This window comes from Sphaerodactylus townsendi, linkage group LG02 (assembly GCF_021028975.2).
Source record: "Sphaerodactylus townsendi isolate TG3544 linkage group LG02, MPM_Stown_v2.3, whole genome shotgun sequence".
In the NCBI taxonomy this organism is placed as follows: Eukaryota; Metazoa; Chordata; class Lepidosauria; order Squamata; family Sphaerodactylidae; genus Sphaerodactylus; species Sphaerodactylus townsendi.
The window spans coordinates 16,434,068-16,460,815 of NC_059426.1; the positions used below are offsets into that span (position 1 = coordinate 16,434,068).

A 26,748-nucleotide genomic window follows, 5' to 3' on the forward strand; every position below is an offset into this window, starting at 1 on the left:
CTCATGGTTACTAGAGCAAACCTAGTCAGCTCTGAGTTCTAGCGCCAGAAGTCAACATCTGGGGCCACTGTACCTTCAGAGGAAGTGGCTGGGTGAGACAAGATGCTGGACCAGATGGGCCTCTGATCTGATTCAGCAGGGCTCTTCTTACATTCTTATGCAGTGCCAAGGAGTGCAGAATGGGACATCCCTACAAATATGAGGGCCCCCATAGACTCTCCATCCCTGTTCATCCAATAGACCTTACAGGTCCAGAAATAATAACTTGACCAGCTGCTTATGAACCATGCACTTTATTCCAGCCTCAAAACAAGAAGCAGCAAAATGCATTCGCCCCTGACTACCAGCTTGCGGTTTTTTTTAAATTACCCAAGGTTGTAGCTCCAAGTAAATCCCATTGAAAGGAACGGAAGTTGCCAAAAACGTCAGTCCTGCTAAATTTGGTGGGATTTAATGTTGCAGTTGCTTTTTTTCGCCAGATCCAAACAGTACAGGCATTCCCTTCTCACAATTGTAAATGCAATTAAAAGTACAAAACAAAAACAAAATCACCAGGAATAGCATTATTTAAAAAACAAACAAACAGAAATCAACTGGCCCATTCGAAACGTGTTCATTTCTTCTTCATTCTTATCTGCCCAGTAATTCTTCGGAGGAAAGCAGACTCACTCCTGAGCACTTGTATGTTTATTAGATCTTTGTTCAGTTCTTTCTTCTCCACTACAGGAATCACTTGAATCTGTGACAAAATCCCTAGATGTTGGAGGGAAAAGCAACATGAAAATATATTTCTGATGTGCCTGGATATTTCATTTTCCCGATGTGATTAGTTTTGCTTGTGAGTCAATGTGGCGTTAAAACAAATCTCAATAGATCCCCAGAACAGCTAAATAATTCAGACCATGAGGATATTTCCAACTTGAAGGGATCAGATGGCGCATACAGGTGCATGCATGAAAATGCTACTATTTGCCTACAAGTTCACACTGTGGGCAAAGGGTCCCCATTTAGTTCTTGCCCATGCCCAACCAACTCTGTTGTATTCTGCTTTCTCTCATTTTGAGCAATTTCTGCCTTCCACTTCGGTGCTCGCAATTTCTAATTTGAATTAGAATTCCCATTTCACTTATAGGCATTCATTGAAAGAGTGGAGAGAAAAAGCCTTTCCAGGTGTGAACAGAATAATCTTGTTAACAGATGTTAAGGTGGCTAAATTTGTTAAAGCCAGCGTGGTGCAAGCATGGTGCTGAGATCCATCATGGTGTAGTGGTTAAGAGCAGTTGGAGTCTAATCTGGAGAACCGGGTTTGATTCCCCACTCCTCCACCTGAGTGACAGAGGCTTATCTGGTGAACCAGATGTGTTTCCGCACTCCTGCATTCCTTCTGGGTGACCTTGGGCTAATCACAGTTCTCTCAGAACTCTGTCAGCCCCACCTACCTCACAAGGTGTTTGTTGTGGGGAGAGGAAGGGAAAGGAACTTGTAAGCCACCTTGAGTCTCCTTACAGGCTTGGGACCAGCTCTAATAAGCAACTCTCCTGTGCCCTTCCACTGTAGTCTATATGGGGCTGAAGTTCCTATGACCAAGCTATTTGCATAACAGCATATCTTTCTAGAAACTTGAGAAATTCTGTAATGGGAAGGAGGCTTGGCATAGACTCTGTCCATGTGATCCTGGTCTTCCTAAAGCCCTTTCCGCACAACTAAAACAAAATGTTTTGAGGCAGGAAATAAAACATTTCCTCCGATGAGTTTCACATGGTTCCCCCCCCCCCCAAATGATTTATTTCTAGCCTCAAAATGTTTTAAATGAATCCTCTATTTTAGCAATTCTTTGGTTGAAACATTTTCAAAATGTTTTGACTTGCTGTGTATTCTTTATATCTTTTGAAAATGTTTGCCACACCTCTGCATTCCGCAGGCTTTCTCTTGAGCACCATTTTGTGAACTCGCTCCATTGGCTCACCTGTTCATTTCCATCATTTAAAAAACTTGTTTTTGAAGGTCAAATTGTACACATCCTAGGAGAATTGCAGCACAAGGCTTTGAAGCAACATAGCAGAAAATTCACAGAAAATAAAAACCAGAACAATCACAAAATGGCAGCCAGGAATTGTTTTGAGAAGGTGAGTAAGGACAAATGGGGAGGGGGGGGGGACTGGAAATGTTTTGCAAATTTTTTCAAGGATTTGTGAAAAGGGCCTAAATCAGCGATGGCGAACCTTTTCGAGACTGAGTGCCCAAATTGCAACCCCAAACCCACTTATTTATCGCAAAGTGCCAACACGGCAATTTAACCTGAATACTGAGGGGTTTTCTTAGAGAAAACGGTTGGCTCTGAGGTGTGCATTACTCAGGTGGTAGTCGATGGCTTTGCTTTGAAGTAACCGTGCAACTCTTCCAACGGGTGAATCACGACCCTAGGAGGGTTTACTCAGAAGCAAGCCCCATTGCCAGCAACCGAGCTTACTCCCAGATAAAGGATTACGCTTTTATTCTTCGCATGAAAATCAGTGGGGTTTAACAGCACTAAACAGGGTTACCTACACTGTTTCCCCAAAACTAGGCCTTAGGTTTAATGCTAATAATCGAGATTATACTAGACTTTTTGAAAGATGAAAATTGTTATATTATTCTTGTTTTTTCTTTTTCTCCTTTTCTTTTTTCCATGATGGCGATTTTTTTTCCTTTCCGACTTTCTCCTTTCTTTTTTTCTTTTCTTTTTTTCTCAGTTAAGACATATGAATGAAAAATACTGTAATGTTATATTTATTATATGTTTATGAAATCTAAATAAAGCATTTAAAAATAATAATAATCGAGCCCAGCGGCCCAGGCCAGCCTAGATGTGTGGAGGGGGACTCTGTTTGCGTGTGCCCACAGAGAGGGCTCTGAGTGCCACCTCTGGCACCCATGCCATAAGTTTGCCATCACTGGCCTAAATTGAATAAATAACATATGCACTCTTGTATACAAAATAACAGCCTTGCTTACTCCTTGTGATCCAAGACGGAAGAGCTGCAATTTGTGGCCGACCTTCATCCAGCTGCCTTTTCCCTAGGCCATGGGTCCTGGAAAGTACACATTCCACGTAGATATCCCAGAAGAGCTGCGCCAGATCCCAGAACAGCACCCCGTGCTTCAGATTATCAGACGACTTCAAGAAGAGCATGAAATCCCAAAAGCCTCCGACCGAGTCAGAAATCGGGGGCTTCCTCATCTCCAGCAGGGTAAGTGACGAGGATTCCCAGCACTGGGGGTCAGCGCGGCCAAGAGCCAGGGGGTCAAGCTGGCTATGGCAGAAGAACGGCATCACACACAACACGCCCATCATGAAAAGAGAGCCGGTGAATCTCATGTTGCTGGGAGCCTTCTTTGAGATCCCAGAATCCATTGGGTTTCTGGAACCTGGCAAGAGCAAAAACGGCATTAAAGTCCACCACAGAAATCGGAGAAATGCACAGAAATATATTTACTTACTTACTTACTTACTTACTTACTTACTTACTTACTTACTTACTTACTTACTTACTTACTTACTTACTTACTTACTTACTTACTTACTTACTTACTTACTTACTTACTTACTTACTTACTTACTTAGGCCGTTTCCGCTTACGCGTTTTCTCATCTGAGGCGCCTCCATTATTACCGGCAAAAGAATTCTGCCGGGCGTGGAGGCGGAGGCCGCTCGCGATTACTGCAGGTGATCGCGGTTGGCTGACCTCTCTGGAGAAGGCTTACGAAGTACGGCGGTGGCTGGCTCCGCATGGAGCCGCCTCTTCCCCCCTTCCCTTTCCCATTTACCGCTCGTGTCGCTGTCCTGCGGGCCTCCTCAGCCCCGCCCACGCTGCCCTCTGACCTCCAGGGGTCGGAGGACAGCGAGGGAGGGACTTAGGAGGCCAGCAGGACGGCGACACGAGAGGTAAATGGGAAAGGGAAGGGGAAACAGCGCCGGGAAGACGCTTTCCCCTCAACAACAACCCTTTAAAGGGTTGTTGTTTAGGGCGGCCTGACGCCGCCCTGGGGGAGGGGGAGCGCAGTCAGGTCGGCGCTGCCTGGGGGTGGCGTTTTTACCGCCCCCAGGCCGTCGTTTTTGGCCCGTGCGGAAAGGGCCTTATTTATTTAATATACCGCCCCATAATCACCTTATGTTTTATCTTACCTTGGATGCAAGGATTCTATTAGCAAGGAATCGGAGAACAACAGTGATTCCAACAGCGGAAGAATGGGTTCATAAAGTTCAAGCATTCAATATGGCGGACAGATTTTGTTAAAGAATCTTTAAACCATTTGTTAAAGAATGAAGCTCGTGTGACCTATAGTGTCATTTGGAAACCTTGCTCGATGTATATAGCCCAACGATATAATGTAACTATTAGATAGTGAAATTGATCAAAGCTATCAGATTTGGGCTAGCTAGATTATAATTATTTGCCTGCACATATTAGAATAAGATCTGTTAATTGGAGGAGAAGTAGATATAATAGTGTTTTATTTAACTTTTAAAAATGTGCTTTTTATCTCATAAATATCATCTTCTATTCATACTCTTCTGTTTCTTTCTAATTTTCTTTTGTTTTCTTCTTTTCCTTTGAATCTGACTATCTTTTTTATTACTAACTTTTTTTGTTTTTTCTCTTGATGGTTTTTAGTTGTGTTCTCACTGTTGCCTCTACCGGTTCCCTGTGCTTTTATTATCAAATTTGGATCTATAGCCTGCTTTTCTCCAAGGAGTCTCAAAGCAGCTTAAAAATTCCTTCTCTTTCTCTTCCCTGTTGACTGGAGATCAGTTGTAATAGTGGGAGATCTCCAGCCCTGACCTGGAGGCTGGCAACCCTACCAATAATATAGATTTGTCTATTTCCCACCCAGGCCCTCTTTTGACAGCATCAGTGAACTGTGATCTATGGAGAAAGAAGCGAGGGAATCATTGGTCCATCTATCTATTAAGGATAGGCCAGCAAACAAGTGTAGAAGAGAAGAAGGAGGAGTTTGGATTTATATCCCCCTTTCTGTCCTGTAGGAGACTCAAAGGGGCTTACAAGCTCCTCCCCCACCCCACAACAAACACCCTGTGAGGTAGGTGGAGCTGAGAGAGCTCATAAGAGCTGTGACTAGCCCAAGGTCACCCAGCTGGCGTGTGTGGGAGTGCACAGGCTAATTGAATTCCCCAGATAAGCCTCCACAGCTCAAGCAGCAGAGCAGGGAATCAAACCCAGTTCCTCCAGATTAGAATGCACCTGCTCTTAACCACTACACCACTGCTGCTCCTTGTAAGCAAAGTTACAAGGGAAGTTGAGATTAAACATAGGCTAGATCCAGCCAACTTGTTCACACCATCTAAGCCAATCCCCCTTCTTATTACATCCTTGTCCTGCAAGCCCTCTGAGAAATGTGCCCCAGCATAGCCTTTGGGGAGGTCAAAAGAACCTTCAGTTCCCCGTTCCACCCCCTCCCCCCCTCTCCACCCTCCCTCCCCAAAAGCCAATCAGATCCAGCCCAGTAGCCACAATCCTAGAAGCTGATATTGGTTAGAAGCAAAGTGACTTAAAAACCCGGCCATTACAAAAGTTAAGACAGAGATATAATCTGTGTTTGACAGTCATGACGTACCCTGAATGCAGAGCAAGAGTTTAGCATTTGCCAGTCTTGACAAGACTGTGAGTGGGGAGGAAATCGTGAAACAAAATGAACACAGTTCATGACTACATTTTTAACCTCCCCCCGTCTTTCTCATCGCGGAGCAAAGCAATGCTGCCCAGATGAAGTTTTCCTGTATGCTTTCATTTGCTCAGGTGCATACCAAAAAGGCAAAATCGCTTCTCTTCCTTCCAAGCGAAAATCTGGAGTTTCTCAAGCCGGTGTAGATCTGTCCAGGGTGCTGACGCATATCATTCTGTCTTTCCATTTCTTTTTTTTCTGGCACTCCTTTACCATCCCAACAGGCATGCCTGCTCTCTTGCTTCTCCCAATTTCCCACTGTCTCACTTATTCGAAATGCCCTGACTCTAAAGTCCAGCACTGCCAAATGTTGTTGTTGGGAGTTTCCTTGCCACAATGTAGTTGCATTTCAGGGGAAGGGAAGCCGCCTGCCCCCAAGAGAGCTGCAAACTCTGGCACCTGAGAGGCCTCCCTTTTGTGGCCGTTCTCCTGGGAGCTGTCCTTGGTGCTGAAAGGTCTATTTGCTTCCTTGTTCCCGGCTAGGGAAAAAGAAATAGCGCTAAGAGATCCACTTACCTCCCTTGATCCCGGGCAGGTCAGTCTGTCGCCTTCACTCTAACTTTCTCCTGGGAATCTGAAAGCTACTCTTGCTTTTTCTCTCCTTTTCTTCCCCCCCCCCCAAAAAAAAAAAGCTGTGGGAGTGAATGGCTTCTCTTTGTCTTACGTCAAAGCTCGGTGCAAAATCCCCCACTTCTTTCAGACTCAGTCCCCGAAGCAGATTATTTTATAACCTCCTGTGGTTTATGGTTTGTTTTCTCTGCCCTCCAGAAGGAACTTGATCCAGGTTCTGCTCAGAGAAATGTTTCACCGTCTTGGCTTACAGCGTGCAGCCCCTGGATAGTTCTTCATCCCTGGATCTTACTGCTGAACAATAGCAACGGCGGACAGGGTATCCAACCAGCTGCGAGTGGAATGGAATGTAAGAAAGCAATTGCATTAACCTGTAATAGGTTTTCACATGGGTTGCACAAATGCCGACATTTCACTCCCTTCACCGCACAGGATTTCTTTTAAAATGTTTAGTTAGTCGGGTACATAGCCGACAAAGTTCAACACTTTTTTTTAAAAAATGGGACGGTTTCTAAATAAGAAATTCCAGCAAGTATGTAGAGAGATAGTGTGATATAGCAGTTAGAGCACTGGGCTAGGATCTGAGAGGCCCAGTTTGAATTCCTACTGTGTCATGGGATCTTACTGGGCGACCTCAGGCCTGTCACACACAGGTCTAACCTACCTCATAGGATTGTTGTGGACATAAAATGGAGGAAGAATGCTGTTGTAATCCACTTTGGGTCCCTACTGGAGAGAAAAGTTGGGTATAAATGGAGTAAACTTTTTTAAAGAAAAATCCTGTTGAAATGGTAGTTGGATAAGGCATCAGCTATGGATTCCTTGAGGCATGTGAATAAGTGCCCGTTCACTCCCAGTGGGTGTTTTGTGACCAGCACAGCAGTACACAGAAAAAAAACCAGTTGCCTGGTGCACCGTGTCCTCAGCCTCTTGAATTCAGTGTTTGTGGCTTAAAGGTACAACTGGAGTCACCTGCTGAGCTGCCTTCTTACAGCTGCTGTGCCTGGACTCTTGAGAATTGTACTCCTGGTCAAGCAGGGCAGGCAAACAGGTATGAAAGGCACTTTGTGCTACTGCTCAGGTGAACCATTCTTTCATTCTCTTACCTTTACCTCAGGACCAGGAAGGGGTTATGATGAGTTCTGCCTGTATTCTTTGAGAATTGCGTCAAAGTTAACTCCTTCTAAGTTGATTTTAATAGGAAAATTGGTATATTTATTTGCTTCATTTATACCCCGCTCAGAGGTGAAGCTACCAGGGGGCAGTGGCGGGGGGCACATTGTACCAGGCACGTGCCTGGGGTTGGCCCCCCCCCCCCGTGGTGCCCTCCCCACCCCCCATGCCCCCCCACACACAGTTACCTTAGTTCAGCCTGGAAGTGCAGGCTGGAAAAGAGGCCTGTTCACTTGAGGCTGAAGTGGGAACTACATTTCCCAGGAGACCTTGCAAGCCCGAAGGTCTCCTGGGAAGTGTAGCTCCCACCAGGCTATTTTCAGCCTCACATGAACAGGCCGCTTTTTCCAGCCTCCACTTGAACAAAGGTGAGTGTGTATGTTGGGGGTGGGGGCAGAAAATGCAGAGCGCACACCTGGTGCAGTATGGCCCAGCTACACCTCTGACCCCACTTTCCTCCCCATTGGGGACCCAACCAAGCTTACATCATTGGCCTCCCTGTGGGGTAGGCTAGGCTAGGCTGAGTAAATATGACTGGCCCAGGGTTATCCAGCTCTCTTTCATGGCAAAGCAGGTATTTGAACCTGCATTTCCCTCATACTGATACAACACTCTAATGCAGCAACTCTTAATGTCATGTCTATCGGCCTCCCCAGTAAACGCAGACTCGAATGTTAGTGTCATCCATTTTTATCGACTGAGAGTTGTGAATTGTTTACCTGTTAATATTGCCAGATCTGAGACTTCCCAAGCAAACCAGAGGCTTTATTCCTCATCCCTTCCCATAATGATTCCCTAAACCAGTGATAGCGAACCCTTTCGAGACCGAGTGCCCAAATTGCAACCCAAAACCCACTTATTAATTGCAAAGTGCCAACACAGCAATTTAACCTGAATACTGAGGTTTTAAATGGTTGGCTCAGACGCATGTGTTACTTGGGAGTAAGCTTGGTGGTAGTCATTGGCTTTGCTTTGAAGCAACTATGCAACTCTTCAAACGGGTGAATCACAACCCTGGGAGGGTTTACTCAGAAGCAAACCCCATTGCCAGCAACCGAGCTTACACCCAGGTAAAGGATCACGCTTTAGTTCTTTGCATGAAAATCAGAGGGGTTTAACAGCGCTTAACAGGGTTACCTACACTGCTTCCCCAAAACTAGGTCTTAGGTTTAATGCTAATAATCGAGCCCAGCGGCCCAGGCCAGCCTAGATGTGTGTGTGGGGGGGGGAGGGCGATTTCCCCCCCACATGACGAACTCTGTTTACATGTGCCCACAGAGAAGGCTCTGAGTACCACCTCTGGCACCCGTGCCATAGGTTTGCCACCACTGCCCTAAACTGAAACCATTTGCTGGTCCCAGCCCTCAAGGTCAGGCAATGAGATAACCAAAGCAAGCAGATGCAAAAAAAACCCAGCAACACTTAAATTGTTATACTGTGCACGCCAAGCTGAGGAGTTTAAGGTGTCAGATTCTCCAGGCCTCTCCAGGAGGCATGGCAAGCCTGCATGGAAATGGGTCTTGACACTTAACCTTTTTTGCGCCATGGACCTCTTTGGCTGTCTGGTGAAACCTAAGATCCCTTCTCAGAATAATATTTTAATGTTTGCTTGCTCTTGGAAACTGTGGGACTTATTGAATCTGTGGCGTGATGACTTCGGGAAGGGGAAAAGCTGTCCATAATGGAAACTCTGCCCCAAAGGAAATGTAGGCATAAAATAAAGTGCATAAAATAAAATACATCAGATTACAAAAGAAACCAGTTATTTACTGTAAGGCAGAGCTGTTCCAATAGGCTTGTGGTTGAGGCAGCTACAGTTACCATTCTAGGCCGCCCCTGTTCACTCACTCATACACCCACCCACCCACCTATCCATCCTGTAAATATTTATGGTAATTATGATCCCCTTGGTGTGGTGGGTCTTATTGTTGAAAAGGGACCGGAATATAAATGTCACCTGAGAATTTGGTATTTTTAAAAAAGATATTTATTATTATTTTATTGGTATGTATTAGAGGTGTGGTGAGGGGCACCCCAAGCCCACACGGTGAGGGGCAATATAGTAAATCTAATAATGCTGAATTTCAGTTAGCAGTTAGAAGAAAATGTCAGTGCTAACCCCCTCAAGGGGAATACAGCCAGAGGTGGGATCCAGCAGGTTCTCACCAGTTCCCGAGAGTGGGTTACTAATTATTTGTGTGTGCCGAGAGGGGGTCACTAATTGGGTCCGCTTTTCCGTTAGAAATTCCATTAGGTCCAAAAATCATGAAGTCCTGTTGTTTCCTATGTGGCTGGTTAGCGAAGGTAGAAAATGGGATAATTCTCCCTGTTGGGCTGTTTTAAAAACATGTTTTAGAAATATGGTAAAGTTCCTTGTTTAAGGAAAGTATCCTTCTTTTGAATTCTAGAAACAAAATTAACTATTTGAAAGTATTTGACAGGTAGTCAATTAGAGGAGAAGTAGTTGTTTCTGTTGGCGGTAGACGATAGGACTTGCTATAATGAGTTTAAATTATGGACAGAAAGATACCAGCTGGAAATTAGGAACTTTTTTTTTACAGTAAGAGTTTTTTACAGTAACAGAAATTATTAATGCCCCACCCCAGGAATGCCCGGCCACGCCCCCGTTGTGCCCCACCCAGCCCCATTGGTGCTACGCCACTGTTTGAATCCCACCACCATGGGAACCTGTTACTAAAATTTTTGGATCCCACCACTGAATACAGCCCAAGAAGAAGCTAAGTGAATATAAAGGTATAATTTTTCCCACATCCAAGTTCACAGACCCCCTGAACTCCACGCATGGGTATCCCATGGATGGACCCCAAGTTAAGAACCCCTGCTGTGACCACTACACCACACTGTCAGCCACATGTGCCTTATCACAGATCATCAGTCCACATGAAACCTGGGGACAGAGCTCTTCTCGCTCTTTTTCGGTGATAAAATGTGATGCCCAGTAGTTATATAACTTGTTGTGTCTCCCCTTCCCCCACCTTAGCCAGGTCTTTAGGAGATTCCTGAAAACAACAAAGGAACTAAGGCTGCCTCAAATAAGTGCCTTGTGTCCTGCAGGCAAGTTCCCTTATTTCAACCATTCACCGCAATTTTAACAAGAGACTTTGTCATTAAGCTTAATGACATCTAGGAGGCTTTAAGTATGCCATTTGCATTCAAAAAAAAGACTGCAAGGTAAATGAAGGGGCCAGGCTTTATTAGTAGGGCAATGGGCTCAGAATTTCTCACTAGGCAATAGTCATTAGGTCCTTTGTTTTCTTTCCTGCATTTGCCTATTATATTCTCTCTCTGTATCTCTGTATCTCTCTGTCTCTAGCTCTTTGGGGGTCATAAAAGAGCCAATTTCCTAGCCTGTCACCCATGAAGGAAGAAATGATTCACCCCTTTCCAACAGGGTCTCAAGAAATCTCTACGTGGAAGAAAAACTTGAAAGAAACAGTTCCACAAAGGGACCCCATTTGGGTGAGAAATATGCAGTAAAATTCTGCTGCAGAGGTGGGGGCAGATCTTGCCATTGTCACAGGTGCCAGAGATTAGTATGAAACAGTTCAGTGGAAATGCTGCCTATTCCAATGTAACTCTGCCAATGTTACAAAGATGCACCATTTTGACTGGGTCTTGTGAATGCGCTACTATGCTCCACCCATGAGACAGCAGGTAAGAGGTACCAGGAAAGGTAGGCATCAGAAGGAAAATGAACTTGTTCCCTGACATTCTAGCTTTCTGGGAATATGGAAGAAATGCCTTCTTCCTTTGCACCTGCCTTCTGAGAAGGTTCGTTCCAGAAAGTACTGAATATGTACTCTATGTCCCTTACAGTGATAAGATAGTATTAGTTACCTCACAGCAGAAAAACAAGGGAGGAAAATGGTTTTCACAGCAGTCAAGTCCTTGAAGCTATCTGAACTTTTCTGTTAGCCGGATTCCTTACGAAGCCATTGATAGCACGGCTATCCCCTTCTCAGTCCACTGAAATCGATGGGCTTAGAAGGGCTTGACTCCTTAGGATGGCAGTATGAACTGGGTGTGTTTAAGGTGACTGAAGCATCTAGTTCCTATGCTGGAGAATTCAAATCTATATATTTTGCAAGACTTTACTTCTGTTCCCAAAAGTGCTATGATCAGAAAAGGCTAGTGGTAACTTGTTGGGAGGTTGACGGTTTGGCTTTCTTGAAAAACGTTAGGAGCGTGTTCAGCTATTGAATCAAGTAACAATATTGAAAGTCTTGATTGCTGTAGTGTAGATCATGTTCACTAGCTTCTGCTATTGTGAAAGGACCGTTTTTTGGTCTTGATGGCATTTCATTTTTAAAAAATTATATCTCACCTTAGACTTTCTGCATTTCATTGCCCTTGGACCCTGGTCTTTACGTTTTCCTTCTTTGTAGCAGAGTGCAAAGTACAGCAGTTTATTACAAGAATCCTGTTAGGGTACATTTGTATCTATGAGGTAATAAAACTAACTGTTTACAGTGGAACCTCGGTTTTCGTTGGTAATCCATCTGAAAAGAATCAGTGAAAACCGAAACCGATGAAAACTGAAACAAACTTTTCCATAGGAATCAATGTAAATCCAATTAATCCGTTCTAGGCACTCCAAAAAACATACCAAAAACACATTTTTGGTGAATAAACATAGTGTTTAATGCTGAAAACAGTAACAAACAATAACACTAGGACCAGCTTCAGAGCCAGTGGACCAATGTTGCACCAGAAAGCTGTCCAAAGAGGTCTGTTTCTGACGCCTCTTTAAGATTTGTCTGAAATGGGGCAAGACATTGTCATTAAACAAGTTGCAGACACGGCCTGCAACAGCTTTGTCCGGGTGATTTTTCTACACAAACCCCTGCACCTTACTGCAAAATATGTAAACCGAGACAAATGTTTAACTGAAAAAATCAATGAAAACCGAAACTGATGAAAACCGAAGTCAATGAAAACCGAGGTCCCACTGTATTTGTGTAACTTTAAGGTAATAAAATAGACCCTGGAGCAGTGGTGGGATCCAAATATTTTAGTAACAGGTTCCCATGGTGGTGTGATTCAAACTGTAGCATAGCGCCAACGGGACTGGGTGGGGCACGACGGGGGCATGGCCGGGCATTCTGGGGTGGGGCATTCCTGGGCAGGGCTGTGGCAAGGCACTTGGCAGCCGCTGCGCTGGTCCTTGGGCAGGAAACGAATGCACGCAGGCGCAGGCTGCCACGCACGCCAGTGCACCTCCTGCTAGACTGCTTCAAGTTCTGCACGCTACTGCTGAGAGGAGGGGTGTAACTAAGGCAAAAATCACGTGACAAAATCACCAGTTAGTAACCCCCTCTCGGCACACACAAATAATTAGTAACCTACTCTTGGGAACCTGTGAGAACCTGCTGGATCCCACCTCTGCCCTGGAGTCATTTGAAATGTGATGTTGGAGAGACTTTTATAGATACTATGGACAGACAAAAAGAAAGCCAAGTGGGTTCTAGAGCAGATGATGCCTGGACTCTCCCTAAAAATGAAAAAAGGATCAAACTGAGGCTATCATACTTTAGTCACTATTGTGAGAAGACAGGACTCGCTGGAAAAGTTGAAGGTAGCAGGAAAGAAGGAAGACCCAACATGAGATGGATTGACTCAATCAAGCAAGCCATGACACACCCACACACACCCATTTGCAAGTCCTGTGCAAGGCTGTTAACAAGAGGACATGTTGCAAGTCATTAATTTATAGGGTTGTCATAAGTTGGAAGCAACTTGATGGCACATAACACAAACTCATACCCTGGAGATATGCAGAAATCATGTAGTCAGTTTTCAGGTCTTGCTGTGTTCAGGTAGTTGTGGAGTCTGTCTGTGATTTCCTCCCATTCACTCTGTAGCCTCACATCCAAATCTGTCATCAGTCATAGAATGCCTTTGCTGTTTTTGGTTCGGCAACATGTATCACTCTCCACTGCTTCCATGGCATATGAGGGAGTTGTAGGTCTGATATCTGCTTCTGTGCAGAGAACTCCAGCAGATATCTGGATCTGCTGGTTAAGCGGAGTTAGTATGGGTAGATGGGTTTCAATAGTCTGTACCCTACAATGCCAATGAGCACAATTTTAAGCAGCTACAAAGCCTTCCTCCAATTTCAGAGACAATGGAAAACCCACTTAAGTAGGAGGAAAGGCCATTGGGCTGGAGGATACAAGTCAATAGCATTTCTCCATGGTGCTGTGCCTCAGTGATTGAAAAAAATCTTCTCAGAAAAGGGCACGAATTAAATAAGGTTGAACCAAAAATGTTGTCTACTTAATTCTGATTCTGGCCAACTTTTATGGATTTGGATTATATGAATATTAACTAACATTAATAAGCCCTGAGGGAGATGACCCAGGATAGCCTGATCTCATCAGCACATCTTAGAAGCCAATCAGGGTCTGCCCTGGTTCGTACTTGAACGGGAGACCCCCAAGAAACCCCAGAATTGCTATGCAGAGGAAGTCAATGACGAACCAACTCTGTTAGTCCCTTGTCTTGAAAAGCCTATTGGGTTGCCATAAGTCAACTGGAACTTGGCAACATTTTCCACCACCGTCAATATTAATAAGAACATAAGAACATAAGAACAAGCCAGCTGGATCAGACCAGAGTCCATCTAGTCCAGCTCTCTGCTACTTGCAGTGGCCCACCAGGTGCCTTTGAGAGCTCAAGTGCAGGAGGTGAAAGCAATGGCCTTCTGCGGCTGTTGCTCCCGAGCACCTGGTCTGTTAAGGCATTTGCAATCTCAGATCCAAGAGGATCAAGATTGGTAGCCATAAATCGACTTCTCCTCCATAAATCTGTCCAAGCCCTTTAAAAAGCTATCCAGGTTAGTGTCCATCACCACCTCCTGTGGCAGCATATTCCAAACACCAATCACACGTTACGTGAAGAAGTGTTTCCTTTTATTAGTCCTAATTCTTCCCCCCTGCATTTTCAATGTATGCCCCCTGGTTCTAGTATTGTAATAAGGCAGAGTCTGTCAGAACCTTTCAAAAAGACACGTGTAGATGAGCAAAATCTACATGACAGATGCGTCCACCCCTAGACAAATGCCGAGTGCAAAATCAGTGTCATGTGCAATGTTAGTAATGTGTGTATCGCTGATAAGACCGTGCACCTGCTTTGTATATAGGTGGCACAGGGAACTCAGAGGAGTGTGCCGGCAAACACCTGTTGTCTGGTGAAGCACTTTGGTAGGTACAGCAATAAATAGAACTTCTGCACCGTTGACTGTGTGTCAGTTGTTTCTGCATTGCATTCTACAAAGTGGTCTACTCTCGAGTACCCGCTGCTTTAACAGAGTCTGCATCCATGAGACGCCCGGGAACAATAGAAAATGGCTCGATATATCAGATAAACTCTATTGAGTATTAACAGTGACTCAAACAGAAGAAGAAGAAGAAGAAGAAGAAGAAGAAGAAGAAGAAGAAGAAGAAGAAGAAGAAGAAGAAGAAGAAGAAGAAGAAGAAGAAGAAGAAGAAGAAGGGAGGAGGAGGAGGAGGAGTTTGGATTTATAACCCTTCTTTCTCTCCTGCAGGAGACTCAAAGGGGCTTACAATCTCCTTGCCCTTCCCCCCTCACAACAAATACCCTGTGAGGTAGGTAGGGCTGAGAGAGCTCCGAGAAGCAGTGACTAGCCCAAGGTCACCCAAAATAAAAAAAAAGCATTCATTAATTTCTTCAGTTTTCATTCACAGAGGCACCCAGTCTTAATCGTAAGGAAATTCCTAAAAGGAAAATAAGTAAAAAGGCTAACAGGAAATGGGAAAGGGGAGGGAGGCTAGCTGAGATGGACACCATTGCTGCCTTCAGTCATAGATCTGGTGGAAAATCTCTGTCTCTCAGGCCCGGCAGAATTGAAATAGGTCCCACAGAGTTACCCAGGATGAAGTCTCTCAATAATGAGGCTGGGTAGGGAATCTTTAATACCAATGTATATGAAGACCAGCTCTTGGGGGGGGGGGGGAATCCACAGAGAGGGATACAGTGCAAATTTGACAATCTTTATTGTTGGGATAAGAGGTTCACAAGTACTTGATTCAATGCAATAAACACACACACACACAGAGAGAGTTCCTAAGATATAAATAGGTTGGAAAATATGTTTGGAATAGAAAGGGGTATGGGATATATTGGTAATACGACCTGATGTGAAGAAGATCTAGGGTTCAGAACCAAACATCCAGCATCTAGTTTCCAGGGGGCAACGCATTGGGCACAGTGACAAAGACGGAAAGGTGTCAGTGGCACTAGGCGATTGGCCCTTTAGGGAGGTAGGATATTTATAGGGTAAAGAACCACCCTTGGGGGCGTGTCAGGACCTTTGGGAGGTACTCGGATGGACTGTTTGAGAAACAAGAGTGCACTGTAAGGTGGTCATGAGAAGTTAGTTATAGAAGGGAATATCTGAGTTAAGATAATCAGGGGAGTCAATGTCCTTTTGTGGCTGGAAATGAGTATCCATTCAGCAGGGCTACTATATCATGTTGAGGACACGTTCTTCTTTGGCTGTGGAGCTGAAAATGTGCTGCTACGGCAAGCTAGATGACAGCATGAGAACAGAAAGAAAAAAAAATTCCTGTAAGTTCCTTGTAGGTAGACTTGGCTATTGCCGGAGAATGGATTCCTCATCTCTGCAACACCAGCATCACCCTTTTGGGCAGGCACGTGGGCAGGGATACCTGTGAATAAGCATTCCCCCTGCTATATGTAAGGCAGTATGGTAACAACAGGGTCCAGGTCTCATTAAGAAAGCATTCCACCAGGCCAGGGCCAGAGCTGAAAAGACTCTAGTTGAGGACAGCCAAACATTTTGGGGCACCAGGGACCACCAGTAAGTTCTTCCTTGCCGAGCGTAACACTCTTTGGAGGTTTATTGGGGCAGGTGGTTTGGCAGATATGATGGTCCCAGACAGAGGTGGGATCCAGCAGGTTCTCACCAGTTCCCGAGAGTGGGTTACTAATTATTTGTGTGTGCCGAGAGGGGGTTACTAATTGAGTCTGCTTTTCCATTAGAAATTCCATTAGGTCCAAAAATCATAAAGTCCTGTTGTTTCCTATGTGGCTGGTTAGCGAAGGTAGAAAACGGGATAATTCTCCCTGTTGGGCTGTTTTAAAAACATGTTTTAGAAATATGGTAAAATTCCTTGTTTAAGGAAAGTATCCTTCTTTTGATTTCTAGAAACAAAATTCAGTATTTGAAAGTATTAAGTATTTGACAGGCAGTCAATTAGAGGAGAAGTAGTTTCTGTTGGCAGTAGACGATAGGACTTGCTATAATGAGTTTAAATTATGGACAGAAAGATACCAGCTGGAAATTAGGAACTTTTTTTTACATCAAGAGTTTTTTACAGTAACACAGACATTATTAATGCCCCGCCCCCGGAATGCCCGGCCACGGCCCCGTCGTGCCCCGCCCAGCCCCATTGGCGCTACGCCACTGTTTGAATCCCACCACCATGGGAACCTGTTACTAAAATGTTTGGATCCCACCACTGGTTCCAGACCATTTAGGGCTTTGAAAGTCAATGCCAGAAGCTTGGACCTGATCTGGTATTCCACCTGGAGCCACTGCAGCAGATGGAGAACTGGTTGACGATGCACGCACAAGGACCCACGCAACTGCATTCTGGACCAGCTGGTTTCCAGGGAAGTCTCAAGGGTAGACTTGCATAAAGTGATTACAATAGTAGCTCCTGCCTGACCCCTAATGGAAGGGAGAAAGAGATATGAAGAGTGCCCCTGCTTTGCACAACCGGGGGCTGCTGGCTCATGGCAAAAGTGGGTCCCCCTGCTTCACAACGGACAAGATGCTGTGGGCTTGTGGTGGTGGCTTGGACCCACCACACGTAAGGCCTTGCTACCAGTTCACAGCAGCCCCTGCCTGCCTTGGACAGGGAAGAGGCTGCTACTTCACAGTGGCTCTTTCCTTCTAGATCAGCCATTCTCAACCAGTGTTCCGTGGTACCCTGGGGTGCCGTGAGCATGTCCCAGGGGTACCGCGGCAACACTACTGCCCCCCCTCATTTTTGTGGTGTCTCCCACCAGCGCCAGCAAGGACATGGAGCTGGCCCATGGGGCAGGGCCTGCCACAAGATCAGCAGCCACCACCACCCCCCCCCCCAGTGCTTCCCTTCACCCCGGGAGGGGAAGGTGGGGTGTGTGGCAAGCAAGGGCAATGGAAGGGGAAGGTGGAGGGTGGCGGCAGGGGTACCGTGAGATATGAAGAGGTCAAGGGTATCCTGACCTCAAAAAGGTTGGGAAACACTGTTCTAGATCAATCAGAAATGGTGCCGTTCCATCTCTTCATCCAGCACAGGAGATATAAACTTGCCTCCTGCCTTTATCTCTCAAAGCAAAGAGCCACGAAATAACCTAATCTTTTGGTTTTAGTGGGGAAAAAAGATGCAGACTGTGTTCAAAAAATGTGTTTTTTCTCCTGCACTGCAGTACTCAACCAGGAGCATACAGACAGAAACATCTGTCCAAAAGAGACAACCAAGTGTTTCACTCTGCCTATGTTCCCCACAGTGGTGTAGTGAGTGGGAATGGGGGGGGGGGCTGGAGTCCCAGGCACCACTTCCTCGGGGGCACATTGCAGATCTCCCCCCCCCTTTACAACTGCGCTCAGCCCAGAACTCCCCATGGAGTTCAGGGCAGGGACACAGTTGAACGTCAGCAAGGAGGACTCATGCTGCCCCCAAACTCCACATGGAGATCGGGAGCGAGGCCAGCCTGTTTGCCTCACCCTGGAGATCAGAAGTGGCACCGGCCCATTTGACAATTGTCCGTCTGAGGCCAGCTTGCAGTTTAAAGCTCAATCCAAGCCTCACGGACGCCAGGATCAGATTGAGCACCAGGGGCTGGCCAGCTCTACCTTTGCGTTGTTGGCTCTGGAGTTTGGGGGGACCTCCTGTGCTCAATCTGATTCTGGCCTCAGCAATGCTTGGATCAAGCTTGGATCGGGGCGAGCTGAGGCCACCAACAAATGGGCCCTGCTGCTCCCGATCTCCACGCAGAGGCTGGGGGCGGGAAGAGTCAGCTGGCCCCATTGCTGATTTCCATGTGAAGACTGGTGGCATGGCTATGGGAGGGGGCATGGCACCCCAGATAAGGCCCAGGCATCATTTTATAAAGGTATGCCCTTGCTCTCACCTTCTGCCCTTTGGCTACTCGCTCATAATTTTCCCTGAGTAAAAGTCAGCAGATATATTTAACAGATCCTCTTGGTGTATCAAAAACTTTGATGCACTGAGCTGAAACTAAGGTGTAGTGGGGAAAGATAGGCAATTGGGGAGCCCGAGACCAGGAGAGTCAGTCACAGGGAACACTTACTTGCTGTTAACGGAACCCAGTCTCTTGTGTCCAACTGTATACACATTTTCTAGTCAGTGGCTCAAACTACTAAGACCACTCCCCCCTCCCCCAGCTATCGTAAACCATAACTTTAACAGGATTTGTCTCTCCCGTCTGCAAGTGTTGACTGACCGTGGCTCTCCAAACAATGTCTCATCTGTCTACAGACATCCGACTACTCTACAAAAAAGCCTGTGAGAAACGCTATGACTCATCTTTGCAGTAGAGTGTTAAACAACCTTCACGGACAGGTATGCTCAAGCTGCTGTGTAATTCTGGGTTTTTCTGACTAGACACTCCACCCCCTGTAACAATTTTACTAACGGCTACGTGTGACGGCACTTCTTTCCAGCAAATCTCTTTCCTACTTTGATTAGGAATTATCTCAAATACTCTAACAAAAGGCTTACTATTTATAAATTTTTGACTTCAGGGAAACAATGAATTTGTTAATTGCAACTTTGGTAGGATCTGGAACACACGAACTTATTCATAAAAGGAAGAAAAAAGATAAACAAAGAAGTTGCATCTTTCCATGTTCATGAAGTCTTTAATACTCATTTACTAAGATGCAAAACAATGACAATTGAATTTCCATTCATCAGCAGCCAACAAGATATGGATGAGTATTAATTTCAAACAAAAACTTGTTCGTCGTACTGTGCACTTAAAAATAATTACAAACCATTTAAAAAGAAGATTAATAGTGGAAGCAACAATGAATATAAAATATGATTGATAGCTTTTTAGATCAAAAATAAAATTCAAGTATTATTTTGTAAAGTTCCTCAGACATTTGTCTTTGAATTTTAACTTTGTGCAACATCTATCATTGCATAGTAAAGAAAACTTTGTAAAATTCCAGTTCTATGTAAATTTATTTTTTTAACATGCACCTAGAATATATTTTCCTTAATTTGCGTAGTGGAGCTTTCCCCTTAGTGAGAGTTTTACTCAATTCAGTGGGATCATGCAGCATATCAACATAAGCTATATAAAATTTCCATACGTCTTCCTGCCAAGATAAATCCTTTTCAATGGAGAAAAAGTACTGAGGGTGAAATGAAAACTTGACATTTATTCTGCCAGATACTGAAAAATGATAAGTGTTATGATGAAAAGGACACCATGAGTAGCATATGTACTCTACAAAATATGGCAAATGAAGGCTTGTAAAATAAATATCCACGTTCAACAGGCATGATGACATAACTCTAGTATCACAGAAAACATTACAATCCACTTCTGTGAGTTGTGTGGTTGCGTGGTCATTTACATTCTATACATTAAGTTTGTGTATTTGAAACACACACACATACACAACTGAAGAACAGAGGAAAAATTCAGACAAGGAACTTATATTTCTTATGAAACTTTCTGCCGGTGTAACAAAAAGTTACACCAACATTTACCGTATGTACATAATTGGGGACCAGTGTGGTCTGATTAAAAACATCACATCGCACATTTACAATGTTTTTGTGAATTATTTCAAAATTTTGTTTTTGTACAAACTGATTTTTGTAATCATATTGAATGGCGTTTGTCTACTATGGTTACCACATCGGACCCAGAACAGAACCAAACAGGAGACCTTAGCACCTAAGTAGAGATTATTATACCAAATATAGCCAAGATCAAAGGGATGTGAAGTAAAATAGCTTTACTTGTCTGTATCATATTATAAGTAAGAGACCCTATAAAGGAGTACATCAAAATATATATTTTGCTTTCAGAGACTGAGCCAATTTTGCTCCGAGGTTCAAAAAGGATTGAAGTTTAGGTCTTTGTTATGACAGCTGATTATCTATGGCAGGGACTGATGGGAATTGTAGTCCATGAACATCTGGAGAGCCGCAGGTTGCAGACCCCTGATATATGGTCTAGGAGTTTTCTAATAAATGCAGCCAGACCCCCGTTTCATCTTTTACTCATAACATGCCCACAATTTTTTATAATTTATGGCAATTGTGAAAGATGATTATGAGCTAAAAATCTGGCATCTTGACCACAACATTATAGGACAGTTGCTACAGGAAAGGCTAATATGATAACACCGGAAATACATAAACCAACAGCATGAGGTAAAAAAAGAAGAAGAGAGAACTGATCCATATTGTTTTGTCTTTTAACTTCTACAGTTAAGCCTGAAAGCATAATCAACAGGTACCTTTAAAACTGTGACGGGTTGTTAACTTTTGTAGACAATTCTGAATTATGCAATATAAAAATGATCCTAAAACAATAAATTATTATACATCCTGAAAAGAACATCAATAGGATTTGTTGATTCATCCTAGAAATCAAAAGCTCTGAACTGCACATGGCTCTTGAGACTACAAATTTTTTAAAAAAACACTGTTAAGCAAGAAATCTTCTGACATGAATGAGCACACCGGCTGCAAATGCGGAGCTTTGGGCGCTGCTGTACTTGGGTGTTCCCACTGGCTGAATGCAGCAAGAACTTAAAGGAACGGCTACTTAAAAAAAAATCATGGCTGCTGAGATGCAGGACGACTCGACTGACGCTGTATTAGATGGAGTGACGCTCGAAAGCAAGGGTACTCGCAGATCTTTCCTTCCCTCTCCAGAAAGGTGTTTGACCCTGGAAGTCACAAGAACTCCATGGACAAAAAGGCCCTTGGCCTGCTGTGGGGTAGCTATGAAAAGAGGGAACTGCCAAAGCGTTCCTGATCTTCCAGCATCCCTTGGGCAAGGGCGAGATTTCCCCTGGCTCACCCTCCTTGATGAGCCCCGTGTTGTTTCGTCCAAACAGGTCCCACAACTTCCAGCGTCAGCTTTTTGGAGGTCTCGGGGTGGGGGTGGGGGTGGCTGAGAGGAGGCTGTGGCGGGAAAGCTCAACGGCTGGCAAGCCTTTACTGTTGGTGCTTTGTTGGATCTGACCCCCGGCTCCCCAGCATACACAGATAGCCGGCAAATGAACTTCCAGCAGCGGGATGCTAAAGAGTATTTTGGCCATCTGCAGGGCACAGATACACCCCCCCACCCACCCACCCCACGACTTCCTCAGCACAGGTAGACTTTACACAAGCCTAGTCACTCCGGTGCTCCAATTTAACCACTGTTGGTTGTTCTCATGGACACTGGATAGGGAATGCCTGACTAGGACAAGGAAGTGTTCCGAGGCTCAAGGAGGAGGAAAAGTTTATTTTATTACTCCACTCAACTCCACTGACGCGTGAAGCAGTGCTATCCAGACGTATCTGAGCCCCGAAAAGTAACCACAAGTAGTCGAGGAAGAAACATTCAAGGCTGTGCTTTGAAATACATTACACAGAGAAACTAAACGAGAGATGGATCTTGGGATAACTTTTACACACTTAATCTGGGGGTGACGATGGGGGGGGGGTATAAAACAACACGCGGGAAAGCCTTAACCTATTTAAAAGCTCTCAGTGTTAAAAATGGATATTTTAAGGCTTATTTAGGCTTCTTTTCCTTTCATACAATGCAAGATAGTGAAAGGAAAATAGATGGTAAAAATCAAAAGTTATAAGCTTGGCACTTTTGTGATTCATCTGAAAGGGTGTCAACTTACATTATATACAAAATATCTGCATGACAGCAAATAATGCATTTGGAAAGAGGAAAATTTACTGCATATAGATGCATTTATACATATTAATAGGTTTTGGATGGGATTTGTTGTTGTCGTTTTTTGGTTTCAAGCATACACAATTAAAAAGCACACCTCGTGTCTCTGGAACTCCCTGCATCCGCATATGATATACGCCTTTTTAAAAGAAGGGGGAGAATTTAAAAAAAATTAAAGAAAAGGCTTTATAAACCCCCAGAAAGATTTTTCATAGAACAAAATTTTTTAAGAAAATGTGTATATCTGAGTATGACAGGACAAACATCTCTTATTTTGAATATTTAAAATTATTCTTTGCCATGGCATGATCTGCCACACCCTGAAGAGGTTTGCCTCCAAACAAAACAAGATTGATGAGGAATACACTTGTCGGGGAGGGCGCTGCAGAGCTCAGAGAGCAGAGCCTTTTGCACTGGTAGGAGGCAATTTCACAAGAACCCGGAACCAGCTTTTCTAGGCTTTGGATTTACTGCCGTCGTATGCAGATTTTGCTCAGGGCCAGCTTGCTAGCTTGTTTGCCGTATATATGCCATGCAGCTTACCATTTCAAAAAATTAGCTTATCATGCCACTAGAGTCTGTCGTTAATGTGAAAAAGATCATGCGGACTCAAGTTACCAGTTAAGAAACTCTTCAGCTATTTGAGTGTTCTCAAACAGTTTTCTCTTATTGCACTTGGTTGGTTTGCTCCATTCTTGGTTTAGAAAAAAATTAAGTCAAAATAGTTCATAGTTACGGCATTTGTCTTTCATCTCTCTTTAACATTCCAGAAACAGAGAGAGGGGTGGACATGAATCTCCAGCCCTTTTGCAAATACCTCCATCTGTGGTTTTGTAGTAAATCATCTCTCTTCCTTTTCTTATGCAGTGATGTATTTTCTTACACAGTTACAACAAATGCTTCCAGAAGGCTTGCTGAATCCAGTAATGCACAGAAAAGCTGTTCCAGCGAGTTCCTTAGATACCTTGTTGACTTGGATCGTATCTTCTTTTTTTGACATTTCTTCCGGTTAAGAGCAAAGAGAGAAAATAGTGAGAAGGGAAACAGAAACATTGATTAGGCATATTTTTGGGGGGAAAAGAGGCTGTTTTGTTATCATGCTACAGTAAAGGCTGATATTGAGACACTCCAGATGTAAAACTAAAATAAACTAAGTTTCACATTAAAAACACTTCAGGGTGCAATTTTATCATCTGTTTATCATCTTCGGCAGAATATAGGGCTGCTTGCATTAAATCTGCATCTCTTTTTTCCCCGGAATATCAATGATGTTTCACAGAGGAAAGTTTGCCACGTATAACCAATTGCAGTTCCAATTGTTAACAATGAAGCAACTTGATTCCCATTTAAATCAAGCAACCTATCCACCTGAGGGTCTCATCCATCAGCCCTTATTATACTGTGCAGCAAAGTTCCTTCAATTGCGACAGGGCAGATTCCGGGAAACTGCTGTCGAAGAAGAATGGACGTCAGCGTGTGTTAGTCGCGCCACTGAAATTTTGCTGCGCTTGTTATCAGCGAACAAGAAGATTTAAAAGTCCATTCTCCTCTCGTCCCAACAGTCTGTACAAGTAAACAGCAAGACATTACAAGGCCACACAGAAAATAGGTGCAACCTCCCCATAATCTGGCTTTATGTGGGGCATCAAGCAAGGGGCTCATGCATTTAGCCTTAACACTGGGTGTGTGCACTGCTACCGCCACCAAATTATCATGCAGTAAAACATAGAACAGGGTTTCACGGATTTCCTAAGGTATGGAACATAAAGCCTTGGGTTGGGTGTTCTCCACTCCATGCTTGCCGCAAGGTACAGAATTCGAAGCACGGTTCCGTTTAGTTCGTACATCTGAATAGTAGCGGACAAAAGCAAAAAGGGCTTCGCTTTTGCGCTAACCCGGACAGACACCTGACGGATCAGCGTTTTAAGAACTCGGAACGATCGCAAGCACAATCGTGGCCCTCTGAATGTGAAATATATACCCAGTGTGTATCACGAAATCCTAGGTACTGTATTAATTAGACTGTATGACATCACAAAGGAAAGGTCACTCCACATTTTGTTAGGTTAACTGGGATAAATACTTTTGTACACTCAGAATACCCAGAAAGACAGTATTATCAAGGACTGCTCCTGTTGTGAATAGGCCACTATTTGGCCATACAACTTACTAACTGGTCTTTAGGCCTACTGTTCACAATTTGTCTAATGGAAGATAAACTAATGTTACAAAACATCTTTTAGGTCCCCACAGCTTTGCAAGACTCTTTGTTGGTTTGACCACAGGGAAAAATCTAGAGTAAAGCAAAACTGTGTTTTACTTATACCTCACTTTTCTCTCCCACTGGGGACCCAAACTAGCTTATAATACCATTATCCCTTCCTTCTCATTTTATCCTCATAGCAACCACTTTGTACAGTAGACTAATCTGAGCATGATTGGGCCAAGGTGAGAATCCACAGCAGAGCAGGGATTCAAACCTGGCCTCTCCAGATCTTTATCTACCACTGCATCACACTGGCTCTCTTACGCTGTATTCACCAAGTGTTCACATTCAAAGTTTTTTCCCCGTGATGCAAGGCAGAGTGTCAAATTGGTACCACGTTATTTCCATTATTATTATAACATATGGTACTCCGATATTCTAAATGAAATTACACTGTTCCCTAATTCAGCTACACAGTTCACTTCGGAGTGAAAAACTAACAAAAGAAACTGCTCTCGAAAGTCATGGATACCAGCATGTTTCACTAGCCCACATAATACAAAACATTCCCTACAAATATTTGATGAGTCTACCAGTCAACCCACACCAAATGTAATCATATTAATGATTTTCTCCCTCTTCCCCTCCCCTTCAATTTAGGCAGAGGGGAACACTTTTCAAATGAGTTCACTATAGAAGTATTACCTTTTCAATTCAATACACTAAATTTAGTGTCAGAAACTGCATAGGAACTAAGTACTATACTACTATCCCTGTTCACAACAGTTCCTATATATAGATAGTTAGTTAGTTAACCACAGCTACTAGCTGAGTACCATTATTTTTTCTCTAAGGATTAACAACATGTACCAACACTACATCTAATTGCCCCTTTAGGCCTTCTGATATTGCCCTGGCACCTCTATAAGCCAAGTACAAAATGTCTTATTTAGGTTTCTTGTCTCTTTCTAACCATAAACTGCAGAGAAGGATATACCCCTTTTCAGACTAGAAGACCTATATTGTTTCTCCATTTGCAAAATGACTGCAAGAGTTTAACAAACCAAAGTGCCCAATCTTCTGTTTTATTTTTTTTTCAAATCTACAAACCTCATGAAATGGTTGGGGAGAATGAAGGATGGATCTCTCCGACTTGAATAACCAGTTCACAGAGTATAGGAAACTTCTGTTAAATGTATTCCATTTTCCATTAGAGAGCACCTTAATAAACTTGTAAGAAGCTTTTAAATGCCGGGTAATCTACTGAGATCCCCTGGGATGGCTAGCAAGAAAAACTTTTATTTAAATGCAGAACTTAAAGAACTTTGCAGCCTGTAGCCCTAATGGAACAGCTGGCAAGTTCTCAATTTAAGTAACAGTTCAGATACCATTAAAGGTATTTTCCTAAAAAATGCAATACTGGATCATGGGACCGCACAGAAAAATAGACAAGGGGATTACCCACTAATCCACTAATGTAGAGATGGGACTATTTGCACTTTCTGAATTTCCTTCTGATGGCTTTTAAAAGTACAGAACCTGGAGAAGAAGAAACAGGGCAGAGCTAGCTAACAATCAAAGGAACTGCCAGGCCAATCAGGAAATGAAAGAACAGCCCTGGAGGTTTTATTTATTTATTTATTATTTGACTTATAGGCCGCCTCACCCCCAAAGGGCTCGAGGCAGCTCACAACATGGCTGTCATTCAAACAGCAATCATATTACATAAGCCTTAATCTATTACCAATTTATGCAGGAGATACGTGATTTAATGAAGAGAAAATGGAAAAATCATCCAAGTTCAGTGACATGACACAGGACATGGGCAATTGAAATGGGCTGGTAAAAGAGAGAGGAGATAGGGAGGCAGAGATTTTATGGTGCGGTGGCATCCTAAGTAAACGACAGTGTGGGCGACATCACAAATGTAGCCATCGGGAAATTTTCATTCACGTTCACACAGAACATTTTTGTCTTGTCAGCAACCATGTGCAAAATGGGCAGAAAAAATAACAACAGGGGAAGGATAAAGTGTCGGAGACATAAAGATGGAGCGCTTTGTACAGACTTGAAAT

The 26,748-nt window shown here is 43.8% G+C and overlaps 2 protein-coding genes across 2 annotated transcripts in view; both read right to left on the reverse strand.

The window, feature by feature from the left end:
• Window positions 1-340: 340 nt before the first annotated feature.
• Window positions 341-6,282, reverse strand: FAM237A (family with sequence similarity 237 member A). Its single transcript, XM_048483935.1, has 3 exons — window positions 6,241-6,282; window positions 2,995-3,408; window positions 341-753 (listed from the first exon to the last, which is right to left on the reverse strand). The coding sequence occupies exons 2-3, from the start codon at window positions 3,392-3,394 to the stop codon at window positions 614-616; spliced, it is 540 nt and encodes a 179-aa protein (XP_048339892.1). The 5' UTR covers window positions 3,395-3,408; window positions 6,241-6,282; the 3' UTR covers window positions 341-613.
• Window positions 6,283-19,382: 13,100 nt separating this feature from the next.
• Window positions 19,383-26,748, reverse strand: part of ADAM23 (ADAM metallopeptidase domain 23) — a 95,613-nt gene continuing 88,247 nt past the window's right edge. Inside the window, exon 20 of the mRNA XM_048484451.1 lies at window positions 19,383-23,469. Within this exon, the coding sequence (XP_048340408.1) occupies window positions 23,424-23,469 (46 nt within the window). The 3' untranslated portion in view covers window positions 19,383-23,423. The remainder of the gene's footprint in view (window positions 23,470-26,748) is intronic.